Source organism: Sinohyriopsis cumingii, chromosome 15 (assembly GCF_028554795.1).
Source record: "Sinohyriopsis cumingii isolate HCF-2022 chromosome 15, ASM2855479v2, whole genome shotgun sequence".
NCBI lineage: Eukaryota > Metazoa > Mollusca > Bivalvia > Unionida > Unionidae > Sinohyriopsis > Sinohyriopsis cumingii.
The window spans coordinates 85,904,855-85,919,260 of NC_142975.1; the positions used below are offsets into that span (position 1 = coordinate 85,904,855).

Sequence of the window (14,406 nt, forward strand, 5' to 3'; positions counted from 1 at the left end):
GTCTATTTAAGATAAATTTTTCCTGTTTAATGGTTATTTTCAAAAAGAGGTTTTACAGCATTAAAATGAGACAAGGAGTCACTTACCAGGGCTTTTCCCAAATCTCTCAAATCTTTAGCCAGTTCAAGAAGGAGGAATGGATCTACTGATTCCTTGTTTAACACAGCCTCTAGGTCCCCTATTGTCATGTCGGCTAGTTTGGCCCCTAAAAGCTTCAGGCCCTCTTCAGACAAGCCCTCTCCAACAATAAAGATCTGTGTAGCTCGGCCCACTATATCATTAGCAGTGCCTAGCATCTTTTTAATACCATCAGCTGAAAATGTTATAATAATAATGATAATAATAATAATAATAATAATAGTAATAATAATGGTAAAACAGCAATCAGGTAATACAGATTCTGCCAGGTTGAAGTTTTAACATGGAAAATTACCTGCAAGATTAAAGTTTTAATACACACCTACTCTTGTTTTTTTAAAAATACAAATCTTTTTTTGATAATCAGTACAAATGTTGAATCGTTATCTAGCATTCCTAAGTTTGGGGCCCTCTGTCAATAAGCCATTTCCAACAATAAAGGTCTTTGTAGCTCAGCCCACTATATCATTAACTATGTCTAGGATCTCTATAATACCGTTGGTTAAAAATGTTATAATAATAATAATAATAATCAGGCAAGGAAGTAAAATTCTGCCATGTTTAAGATATTTTATTCCATAACTGACCTCAAATAATTTTGTGCAAAACCTTTCTTCGTATCAATACAAATGTTGCAATGTTTTCTAACATTCCTAATTTTTCTAACAGTCATTCACAAAACATGGACTGAAATCTGTTTGAACTATTATGGTCTCAACAATAGGATGCAGATATAAAATGAAAATGCTGTATGAAATTAAACTTAAGACAAATAAGGATTTAGCTTATGAAAGACTTTTAAAAAGTTCCAATTTCTGGCATTTTATAAAAGTGATTTTCAGATGATGGATTGCTTGCACACAAGACAAAATTGTACAGATCTTTCCATCCAACTACTTTGAGATGTGTTGGAAAATAATGGCCAAGTGTCATGGAACAGACAAAATCTATTTCTTGGTAAACTGTTACCTAAACATGCAAATATGAGAACATTATGTTAATGACATATTTACAACAGTCTAACCTCCTTCCACATCCACTTGCACAACAGCTGTTAAGGACTTGGTGTCAATAATGATTTCAATATTGTAGTCACAGCCTCATCCAAATTTACAATACAGTATAATCTCATTTAACTGACACAAATTGTTACCACTTATAACGTCACATAAAAGCAACCATTGAATAAATTGATTTATGTTATAAAAGCCTTTTACAATATTCCAATTTGTGAAATAGTCAGAAAAATGGACACCTTGCAAACGACACTATAACTCATAAAGCTGTATCCATCAAACTGCTTGGAATTAAGTTTGGAAATAATGGTCAATATTCCAGAACGGACAAAATCTACTTCTTGGTAAACTGTTACCTAAACATGTAAATATGAGAACAATATATTAATGACATATTTACGATAGACTAACCTCCTTCCACATCCACATCTACAACAGCTCTTGAGGACTTGGCGTTAGTCATAGTCATGGGATTGTTGGACCCGAGTGCCTTGACATTCTGGTCATAACTCATCCGCTTCTCACCTGGAGGAATGTCCTGTCCTTCTAAATTCCTTGCTTCAAATGCAGCCTGTTTAAAAATGTCAATACAAATTAATAGCATTATTAAGTGCAGCATAAACTGTTATTTAGTGGTGAAACTCCTTCTGACAGGAAATCTGCACAAAAACCAAGTTAATGATATTTTAACGTGTTGGTTGATACTTTCAGTTTTAGAATTGGAGTGATGACAGCCAACAAGATTGAGGTAAGTAATTCATTTGAAGGGTATACATTTTTGTGTTTTGTGAAAAATAACATTTTAGCTGGTACTTCATTTCAAGAAATCATGAAGAAGTTATATTGTTTCCATAGAAACATCATAATTCATTGGGCTTTTAGATGTGTTGACTGTTGGTATTAGCACTTTAAAGCACATCAAAAGAATAGTGGCTGTATGATGCCAAATAAAAGTATATGTTCACAAATGTAAAAGTGAACTGCTTAAAAACCCAAGGAAGACGAACACTTCCAAATAATGGAAACATGAAGTACAAGATAACATGTAAAACACAAAAAATGTTAAAATTCTAAAAAAAAAAGGTATATAAAATAAAAGATAATAACACATAAAATCCTTACAACATGACTAAGTTTACCACATAAACTGCTTTCACATAAAAAAAGACTTTCTCTAGTACATTCTCAGAATGTTTCTTCAAGGGTTCATGTCAATATACTTTTATTTTGCGGGATGGAAATCAACCTAGTTGACAAGAATGTGCTGCACTGTAATAGGCACAGGCAGGATGTAAATTAACCCACTCTGACAAGAATGTACTTCACTATCTGTGGGCACTGGTAGGCTGGAAATCAATCCAGTTGACAAGAATGTCCTTTTGTTTCGCAGGATGGAAATCAACCTAGTTGACAAGAATGTGCTGCACTGTAATAGACACAGGCAGGATGGAAATTAACCCAGTTTAACAAGAATGTGCTACACTGTCAGTGGGCACTGGCAGGCTGGAAGTCAACCCAGTTTGACAAGAATGTACTTCACTGTCTGTGTTCACTGGCAGGCTGGAAGTCAACACAGTTTGACAAGAATGTACTTCACTGTATGTGTTCACTGGCAGGCTGGAAGTCAACCCAGTTGACAAGAATGTACTTCACTGTATGTGTTCATTGGCAGGCTGGAAATCAACACAGTTGACAAGAATGTACTTCACTGTATGTGTTCACTGGCAGGCTGGAAGTCAACACAGTTTGACAAGAATGTACTTCACTGTATGTGTTCACTGGCAAGCTGGAAGTCAACCCAGTTGACAAGAATGTACTTCACTGTATGTGTTCATTGGCAGGCTGGAAATCAACACAGCTGACAAGAATGTACTTCACTCTCTGTGTTCATTGGCAGGCTGGAAGTCACCCCAGTTGACAAGAATGTACTTCACTGTATGTGTTCACTGGCAGGCTGGAAGTCACCCCAGTTGACAAGAATGTGCTGCATCTCAGTAGTAATGGTAGGCTAAATGGTCCTGTTTAGATTTACCCTTTAGGAAGTACTTATGTGTCATGTATATGTATCCAGTACATAATAGGCACAATACCACCTTGTCTCTCCCATTTGTCCAATACAAGTAATGCTACTCTCCAATGGTTTGATATTCTTAAGATTGATTGTTGAGCTTTCATTCCATATATTTTGCCAAGTATGATGAACATACTGATTTATAAAATATTGGAAGTCAGTATATCGAATGTTCTATTTGGAAACCTGTGACTTTGGCTGCTTTATCTGCCTTTTCATTACTCTTTATGCCAACTAGGCAACAAGCAGTACAGACTACATTTCCTAGATTATATGTGATCAGAGAGGGTGGAGAATACTGGTACCGGTACTTTAAATTCTCTATCTGAAAGAAAGTTCAATATAAAAGTTGACAGATGGCCTTTTAAACCAAGATCATGCAGCTCTTTCATTATTCTGTGTTTTGATGTTGTATCATAGGCCTTTTCATATAAAAGAAAACAGCTACTAAATGTTCTTTTTTGATGAAATGTTTAAAGTCTCACAAGATGAGACTGGTACTACAGCCTTCTCAGAAGCCGCTTTTGAAAGGATATATTAAATAGTTAGTCTCCAAGTACCAAACATGCATATAAACATCCCACACAGAAGGGTTTTTCTCCCAAGATTTGTTGGTGTCTCCCGTCAATCACTGAAATCTCCAGTGTATGCAAAATTATTATTGAAAAATTCGATTTTCTCCATTTTTCCACAATTTCGTTCCAGAGTAGTATATTTATGGTAATACTGCCAGTGATCATGTGATAGTTTGTTTAGTTGGTTTAAACTACGTGAAAACAGAAGTAATTCTGAAAGGACTGAAGATGTTGATTGATTATGGTTGGGTTACTAAAGAGCACAGTAAGCACAAAACAATAAACACTGCTTCCATTATCTCCACAAGGAATGTTCTGCTTCTGTTCTTAAAGTTGTTGAGATGGATTAGAGTCTATCCATTTATGATCAAAAGTAATTTGGACAGGATTATCTCTCAAACCTAAAACACTAAATCAAAGTAACCAAAATACCATATTAAGAAAAGACAAAATTCAATGATGGGTGGAAGCAGGAATTCAGTGATTGCAATTAAGTTCAGAGGTACATAAATATGTATTCCGCTCTTCCTGTAAAGCTATTTTAAAATATGTTAAGATAGCAAGAATGACATCATGTGTCATGTAGAATCTGAATTAAACATGGATAAAATTACACATGCTGAGACACTTACCAACTTTATAGCTGAACATAATCTCCAATGTCTGGTAGCAGATAATTTTCAGATCTAATCAAAATAATATTCTCAGATTTGCTGAGACACTTACCAACTTTATAGCTGAACATAATCTCCAATGTCTGGTAGCGGATAATTTTCAGATCTAACCAAAATAATGTTCCCAGATTTGGAAATCACACAAAAGATTACATGCAAATGGACAAAAACTACTCACAAGATGACCATTTGATGAATCATAATCCTAATTGTTGAATAATTTTATAATACTACTACTACTACTAATAATAATAAAATGAATTCATTATTTAAACTCACTGTCATGAGTGACCACCTGCAGAAAGCGACCAGCAATAAAGAATTTTAGTCAAAATAACTTTCAACACTACTACAAAAAACTGCATTGCAAAACTGATATAAATTCCAATGGCCTTGATTTAATTCTTTGTAAACATGAATGTAAACAAGACTAAAGTACATGTCACTACCTGCCATTGCAACCTGTAATGCCTGGGATGAATGAAGTCTTTGTCATGGCAATAATGCTAGTAAATCATATTCATTATCCAAATACAATTGTCATTAGTAATTAGTGGAGACAGTGATGATAATAGTGTTGTCATTATTAGTGGTGATAGTGATGATAATAGTGTTGTCATTATTAGTGGAGATAGTGATGATAATAGTGACAACAAAGGTTTCTGCAAATTAGGCTTAAAATTACAAAGGGTGTGTCGGTATAACGTTATGAGTTTATGCTTCATGTGCAGAATGTTACTAACATTAAAACAACATTGGACCCAGACAGTACCAATCTTGTACAGTTCTGGCAAGCAGGCTGTAAGCTGAATATAGACACAAGCAGGAAACAATTCAAACTTCTTGGTGGACTCAGTCGAGTTATGCTAACATTGCCACATTCCAATGCAAGCATTGAAAGGACATTTTCCATTCTGAGAAAAGTTTCGGCTGATGCCAGAGGAAATCTGGATCCAGTAACAATACATCATCTCCTAAGTGTTAACATAAACAATGATGCGAACTGCGACAGAGATAACCCAGAAAATGATCTCCTAAGAAATGCTAAAATTGCTAATGGTACATAAGGAGACAAGTTACCGTGAAAGGACTGATTTGATGAGATTCTGCATGTTTTAAAACTTTAAATTTTTAAAAATTTGTTCAGTAGTTATTATTGTTGTCCATTCGATTGCTAAAAACCAGGTCTATTAAAATCTTTTCTCTACTGAAGTAAAAACTCCTGATTAAATTTTTCAAATCTCCAATTGAGTGACCTTGATCTTTGACATTTTGAGTCCCATGCTGACAGGGTTCTCTCTTACCCTAAGTGAAAGCCATCCACAATATATGGTAACCACTGACTGCAGAGGACACAAGGTATCAAGTGGAAACCATTTCTTTCACTCATAGGGGATATGACCTTTGACCTTTTGACCCTGAGATTGGCAGCTTTCTTCCTTACTTCAAGTGCAAGCTATCTGCATGGTCTGGTAATTGTAGATGGTGGAGATTGTAGTTATTGAACTGAAAGCATTTTAACTGATTCAGTCACAATGAACTTGACCTTTTGAGCCTGAATTAACAGGGTTCTTCTTACCCCATGTATAAGCCATCCACAAAGTCTGGTAACTGTCAAGGAAGGACAAATGAAGTATTTATGACAAATAGCAAGATGAAGAGATAGACACCATGTTAACCTAATAAACTTTGCCTTATGGTGGGTGTATGTGTATATGTGTGTGATTTGGATTTTTAACGTAGCAGCTTTAAAAAAATTTCAGTCATATCGCTATGATGTCTGCAGTGTGACAGTTTATAGTGATGTCTAGCACTGGATGTAGGAAAGTTTGAAGGACTAGACTGCATCGAAGTTGTGCGCTCGTTAAACGGGCAGATAGTTCTAGGAACTTCAGACAAGATTGGAACAAAGACTTTTGAGGTAAAATATATTCACCTGAATCTATCTCACATCCTAACTAGGTGTCATAAGATTTATACTTTATTATGTGCATTTAATTTAGTAGAAATGTAATTTTCCATGTATAGCTGAATTATCAACATGTCATAATGTAGTGTATAGCAAATTAGTAATATTCAAGATTAATGTATGTAGTTGTTAGGATAAAATCGAAGTGGATGATGTAATCTGCTACTATGTTGCATCATGGTGCAGAACTGAATTGAATAGCGAGTAGTTAGACCTTGTACTTGTTTGTATTTGAATATATAGTTGTGGACTGTGCAGAGTTAGGCCTTGTTGGCCTTGTGCATGATTAATTTGGCATTTATACTTGTACATGTTTTTTTATAATTTGTAAGGTAGGAAATGGTTAGGAATATTGTTGATGTTGATTGTTTACTATATAAAGAATTAGGGATATGCATGTATGTCCACTACGGACAGCGTTCTTTTGCATACCAGGGCACAGCAACGTGGAATGAATTGCCCACTGAACTTAGACACAAAGACACAGTGATCACATTCAAGAGTGGTCTCAAAACTCACTTATTTTGACTGCAAGAACAAACTTAAAGACCTAATAACGTTTCCTACCTTAAATATTCTCAGCATGATTTTTTTCTATGTTTTCTAATTTCATGGTGTTTGTGTTTGTAATCATATCATTATATATGTTTTTTTATCTTATATGTGTTGTCTAATGTTGTAAAGTGCTTAGAGCTTCTAAAGATTAGACACTATACAAAGTCCTCACTATTATTATTATTATTATGTATCAGAAGTCATGATACTGCTGTTGTTGTTATAGCCTTTATTATAGAACAAGTGTGTGTAGAATATTTAGATGCAAGTGGATGAGTTGACCTAATGATTTAATTGCCATTATGCCGATGAATGGTCTGTGAGAGTGTGTTAATTCTCCTGTGTTCGAACAAGGAGGCACCATTGTACGTCCCTTCTAATCCACAGGAAACTTTCTGGGTGGGAACGGATGCCACCCAAAGATTAGAGAGAAGAAGATATAGACAGCATGTAGAAATAGGCTGTTGTGCGAGGAAGGAAGGCTGGAGACAGAATGACGGTACCAAAGTACCAACAAGGAGCACTGAGAGAACCGAAATGATGGTACCAGAAGTACCGACAAGGAGACAGAGAGAACGGAAATGAGGGTACCGGAAGTACTGATAAGGAGGCAGAGAGAATGGAAATGAAGGTACTGGACGTACTGAAAAAGGAGAGCTGGGAAAGGAATACAAGGCAGAAGTTGCAGATGAGTAACATAGAAGGGACATGGGAAGGAAACATTCTCACCTTTAATTTCGTGGGATGAAATAATTGGCAATTTGGATTAGTCATGGTTTGATTGGAAGCAATTGCATTGAAAATTGTCCTCTAATTGTGGAATACTGTGATATAGTTTATTAAATTGTTTCACCTTATTAATTTTATATTTTAACACCTCGACCGTCAGCATTGCTGACTGGGGGCTTGGAGTTATTTACCCTTTAAATTGTCTGTCCTTCTCTGGGGTTAGTAATAATTCCAAAGGAGGCACATGACACATGTATTCCCTATATCTTGTGGGGATTAAAATGTACCATTCTACAAATAATTATTTGGGTATTTCTTGTTTTTTTCCATTAAAATATTAACTTTTGGTATTCGTAACTTTTAAAAAAAATAATGATATTAAAGTTTGTAAAAATTGCCTTCACCTTTGCTTCCTCATCTTCTCTCAAAAACGCTTCTATTTCTTCACCTGATGGATTTGTTGTCATGAATTGTCCAAGTCTTTCTTTAAACGTAATTGTTCTGAAAAATGTAGACAAATATTTGAAGGAAAAGAAGTAACATCTGACTCTTTATTCACAAATAATACCAATCTTACAATTTCATCATTCCCTCGATAACTCGCAAACCCGCTTATAATGCAGGGACAGGCATGGATTCCATTTTGTAAAACAGAAAATACCCCCAAAATTGATCCCTATTTCTTAAACTTGAAGAAAATTGCGATCAAAATTGGTAATTGAAATATTGATATATCGCTCATTTTATGGTCGAAAATGGTAGATAGGACCTGGAAATTTTAATCAACATTTTGAAATTATCAACTTTTAAAAAGAAATCATATAATCGGCTACATTTTCTTCCCAAACAACATTCTTATTACACCGCAATTAAAGATATTCAAGGAAATTTCAATCAATGAAAATGTCACTTATGCCTAGAGTGGGCAGTACACTGATATTTAAATGCCTATCAAATAATTTTTATTAAGTGAAATTTGTGTTTTATTCTATCTTTTTGTTCCTCTTAAGTGTAATCATCATAAATGCAATGTGTATTTAAATGTAAAATGTGTCACTCTACCATAACAGCTATGTCCGCAAGTATTTATCTGAGAACCTAATAAAATGCTGACCATGTTTCGATAACTGACTTGCAGAAGTATTTGTCGTATTGTTGTACTGAATTAAAAGCTGGCCTACTTTGTATTATCACATTAATTACGTCTTTTGAATCAAATAAAGGAGGTGAAATAAAAGAAAAGTTAAAAGGCAGGCAAATCCTACATACTTAAAATTAAGCGGCCCAGGTTGCATGTCGGGTGAACTCGCTTCAATTCATCAATCAAACACTGTTGTAAATGTTATTGTGTATGTAACATAATTAAACTACCTTAAATTAACTGACTCATTATTAATTGTGCTCAAAGATAGCAAGGCAAATAAGGAAAAATTAATACTTCAACAGTTAGTCTAGTTCCCTGCTTAGAATTTGATGACCATACAACTAATGTAGGTGAGATAGGCAAGACAGGAACTCCTTGCAGACCAGTAAATAAACTTTAAACCTATACTTATCCAAATTTTCAGCTAAATACAGCAACTGATGATAAAAATATTTAACTGTCAAAAATGTTAGAACAACATTGTTTACAATGAGGAAACATGCTTTCTGCTTAACAAATGGCAAGAAAGGATCTCCTAGCACATTAACAAATGGCAAGATAGGATCTCCTAGCACATTAATAAATGGCAAGATAGGATCTCCTAGCACATCAGCATAAAAAATTTACACCAATTGTAATATCATACCACAGTTTTATTTGAATGCAACAAGAAATGTAGAAGATATGTGACTTTTGAATATATTAACATATAACTTTAATATTTTTCATAATGAGACCAGCTTTCTGCTTAAACAGGTGAGACAAGCAAGGCAGGAAATTGAAGCTTATCAGCATACAAACTTTACGCTCAAGGTAATATTACTGTAAATTTTCAGTTGAATACAGTCCCCGATGAAGAAGACACTGACTTTCAAAACTTTAAAAGAAAACTTTAACATTGTTCACTGTGATGCTAAAGCAGTGAATCAGGCAAAATTGGAACTCACAGCATAAGATGATCCAAATCTGAGATCTATTGTGCTATTATCAAAGTGTTTCACTTGAATGTTGCAACTGATGTAGAAGATACATGAATTTCACAAACTGTTAATGCTCGTTGTCACTCCAAAACAAGTTCGTACACTGGGGGCAAAATCTTCACAATGAGACAATTCTGGATATTCAATTCTAAATTGCCCCTACCTCCACTCAAGGAAAGAAGCCATCTTGCATTGAGAATTCTGGGTATTTCCCTATTATGAAACCCCCAAAAGCAGCAAATACTTTAATTACTTACTCAGTTTCAGCCTGTCGTCTGCGTCTTTTTCCACTACATGTACCCTTATTGATTGCTGTGTCACTGAAAACAAAGTAGCTGATACATCCTCCAGGAGCTTTTGTTGTGGTGTGACAGATCACAAGGGTGACATTTACTTTATATGCTGTAGCAGTTTCTGTAACAGTATGTGTGAGGGTGAAGGTCTCATTTCCTGCAGAACCGATACCAACTGTCTCACTGAGGGGAGACCCAACTTGAAAAACAGATGAAAAAATTCAGATGAGTGGTAAATTTTTAGAAAAAATACATGAAAAGATATAAATAATTTTCAGGCAAAACAAATTCTGGTAGCACAGCAATGGAATTACACAGATTTTATATTTATTCCATCACATGGCCAAAATATACATTATGTTTAAAGTTTGTGTGACATACTAATGTCAAATTACACAAATGTAATATGTAAAGATAACACTTATAACATCTCATTGTACTTGAATGCTAATAGTGTACGTCAGATTGTACCTGCCTGCAAGCAGTGTATGTCTGATTGTACTTGCCTGCTATCAGTGTATGTCTAATTGTATCTGCCTGCTTGCAGTGTATGCCTCATTGAAATTGCCTGCTAGCAGTATTTGTACTTGCCTGCTGGCAGTGTATGTCTGATTATACCTGCCTGCTAGCAGTGCATGTTTGATTGTACTTGCCTGATATCAGTGTATATCTAATTGTACTTGCCTTGTAACAGTGTAGATAAGGTCTTGGAATACTCCTTGCTCTCAATGCTGTAACTAATTGTGTCTTGGCATTTATTGATGCTGTATTTAAAGGCAACTTTTCGTGCTGATGGTGGGAAATTTTGGGAAAAACAGCATGTTACGCCCCTACAGTCTGCATCCATACCACACATTCCATTTACTGCATCTGAGGGAGCACTGCCATTGCCACAATCTGTATATAACAAACGAGATATCAGTGTTCAAAGTAAAACAAAAGAAATCAATGTTAACTCTATATGCATTCAAGATTTAGTGAGAGTAAGATATTCTGTATGTCATAAATTGCAAATCTATAACTCTCATACTAATAATCATAATAGTAATACAGGCATCATCTTCACCATCAACATCTTCATTTAATACAAATTCCTTTATGCTTGCTAGAAAATTTATCATTTTCATATAACTATTACAATGAAACTTATCATCATCTTCTTCACATGCCTTTACACTTGCTAGAAGAAATGATACACAACTAAAACCGTCCTGAGAGATCATCCTTTCCAACAATAAGAGAACTGTGAACCTTATCCTGAAATCTGAAAATCAATTTTGTTTTTCTTTTTTTTTTCTTCAAATATAAAATATGTGTACTGTCAGTAAAATTAATATGTGATGGAAACTTTTCAAAGACAGTGTTCATGATAAGTGCAACATGCAAATATCAAATACCAGGGAAGATTGTGTTGATGCCACATGTGGATGAGTATTTAAGTCCAGCAGTCTGAAGCAGTGCCTGTTCATCAACACTTACATAGGTGGGGTATAAAATAATTCTTGTGGATTATTCTATTATGTTGGCTCTTGGAAAATGTGACTGTCATATACAGATGACTGTCTTGCAGAGCAGCGTTTGACAGCATTTGAAATACATTATACTGTTGTGAGCATATTCCGATAATTTCTATGACACTTGCCAATGTAAGCAAAGAAATCCTCAATAAATTACTTACTTGTAGATACTGGGACAGTGCATTGTACCAGTTTCCACACATCCACTGAAAGACCTGAGGAAAAGAAAAATAATTGTTTCAAAGTCAGCAAAGGGAACACAGACAATTTAATAAAAAACAGAAGTATTGCACCAATATTAAGCAGGAATCTGTAACCTGAGCTACATGGGGATAATAGATAAAATACATTTTTACAGAATGATTAACTGTTTCTTCACTCATGTATGTGAACTCCAGAATGTTTCATCAATGTTATTATTTGATAATGTGTAAGAGATTTCTGAGGTTTCACTGTACTGAAGTAATTTAGACTTTTTTCAAAATACAAAGATTTGCCTAAATGAATTTCATAGATCAAATAATCTGAGGGATTTGTTATCAATTCCAGAACTTGTAATTTTTCAATTTCCAAACTGTTCCTCTTGTCCCAATTTCCAATACCAAATACATCACTGTATGTGGGAAAACTTCTGAAATTCCTGACTTGAAGACATTTTTTATTTCATTTACAAAAATGAAAACAGCTTTTATCAATCATCATCTGATGCATGTGTTTCTTATATTAATGGCATATTAAAATTGTTTATTAAAACCTTTTCATCAATAAAACTGTTTTCTCAAAAGTTTATCCTGAAGTCTGAAAATCAATTTTCAAATTTAAAAAAAAAATAGAATATGTATATTTCACAAAAATCAATATGTGATGGAACTTTTCAAAGACAGTGTTCATGATAAGTGTAACATGCAAATAACAAATACCAGGGAAGAGTGTATCGCTGCCACATGTGGATGGGTGTGTGAGTGTAGCACTCTGAAGCAGTGCCTGTTCCAGCACACAGGATCCTCCATCTACAAGACATACTTTCAGCTTCACATCTACTACATATATGCTCTGAGATGGCAGACTGTTAATCATGAACCTGAAATGTTAAGATTAAGAAAAAGGTCAAGTGTGTGTGTGTGTGTGTGCGTGCGCATGTGTGTGTGTGTGTAGTATTTATATACAACAAACAAATTCCACGAATTTGATGTCCCCTGATTTCAATGGATGAAAATCAAGGTTTATAGAGGAAAAGACAAGGTGATGAATGGTGAAAGCTATACACAAAATGTGGGTCCAACAATCAGCAGTCATAATTCCACTAAATGCTAATACAGGAATCTGATCATCAAATTCTGTGATATCAATATCAATTTAGAGTTGCTTATAACTTTTCTTGTAATGAAATAACAATTACTGTGTGAAAACAAGAGGATGGGTCCAACTATCAAGAGCCACAACCATTAAATGAAGATGCAGATGAAATATTTTAAAAAGTCCATCAACATGAAGTTGCATACCATGGGAGTTATTGTATAAAGAAGGAGAGTTGTGAAGTCAAATAAACAGGTGTCTGAACTAAGTTAAAGATGATGACACATGCAAACTAAGATAAGCTACCTACTAAATGTTTCAAAAATCCAATACAGTAAAACCTGTCATGAGCGACCTCTGCAATGAGTGACCACCTGTCATTTCCGACCACAATCGTAATGCACGGATCGATTTTACTATATAAATGCTCTGTTATGAACGACCACCTGCTGAACGCGACCAGCGACCGCTATTTCTTGGCAAATTATGCGTTTTGACACTGCTATAAACGACCGCATCGCCAAAATAAACAAAACAGACTGACACCACTGACCTTAACTTAATCCTTTGTAAACACTAGAGCTCGGGATAAATGTAGTATGCAAACAAAGTGCACATTAAATAACACTATAGTTGAACAACCATATATTGAGATAAACACCTCTAACCATCATTTAATCCTTTGTAACAAAGACTGCATAAATAGTAAAGATTGCTCTAATAAAGTATTTAAAAAGAATTTGTCTTGCTACAGTATCAGTTTTGTGAAATTTACAACTCCAGCGTACGGTGTCATTTGTAAACTGCAGTAAACCAGACTAAAGTACATGTCACTAACCGCCATTGTTGTGCCGAAGTCATGTGAATAGCCAGTAAGAGTAACATCAAAGGGAGTAATGATGGATATACGCAGTCAATTTAGAGGTCTGTATTTTTTTTTTATCTTTATGAAAACTCACAAAACGGCGGTAGTCCTTATGTCCCAGTGAGAAATCATCTGAAAGGGCTTCAGTGTAGGTTCGAGTACATCATTTGTCTTTCCAGTTAATCCGTAATGCCTGGAGGGTGAACGAGCTCATTGTCTTTAATACTAGCAAGTGAGAATCATTTCCGGATTTTTTTAAAATTATTTTTTATTTCTTTTGTTAGTGTTTCACCAAGCCACCATCTGTTTATCTGGGTGCTGGGTGCAGATGGTTGCAACCTTTGTTTATCTAGCTATAACGCTGTTGATTTAAACTTCATCTCAGAATAAATGTATTGTTTCTTGATGAGTTAATTATGTCTTTTGGTTTCATTCATTGGTACATAATATATATTTATTCCACATTTCCCCAAAACCTGATCAAAACTGATAGTCTTTATAACGTCAACACTAATAACAATGGCAGAACCTCCGCTGAAAAAAAGAAAAGTTTTAACACTGGAAGGAAGGATTAATGTCATTGA

At 34.8% G+C, this 14,406-nt stretch overlaps 1 protein-coding gene across 1 annotated transcript in view; it reads right to left on the reverse strand.

Annotated features, from left to right (window-relative positions):
• The window catches only part of LOC149782244 (uncharacterized), a 577,549-nt gene that overhangs the window by 217,699 nt on the left and 345,444 nt on the right, over positions 1-14,406 (reverse strand). The window contains exons 125-131 of the mRNA XM_089935097.1: positions 12,582-12,742; positions 11,823-11,876; positions 10,829-11,041; positions 10,109-10,343; positions 8,132-8,228; positions 1,566-1,725; positions 87-313 (exon numbers count right to left, since the gene is read on the reverse strand). Coding sequence (XP_089791223.1) covers positions 87-313; positions 1,566-1,725; positions 8,132-8,228; positions 10,109-10,343; positions 10,829-11,041; positions 11,823-11,876; positions 12,582-12,742 — 1,147 coding nt within the window. The remainder of the gene's footprint in view (positions 1-86; positions 314-1,565; positions 1,726-8,131; positions 8,229-10,108; positions 10,344-10,828; positions 11,042-11,822; positions 11,877-12,581; positions 12,743-14,406) is intronic.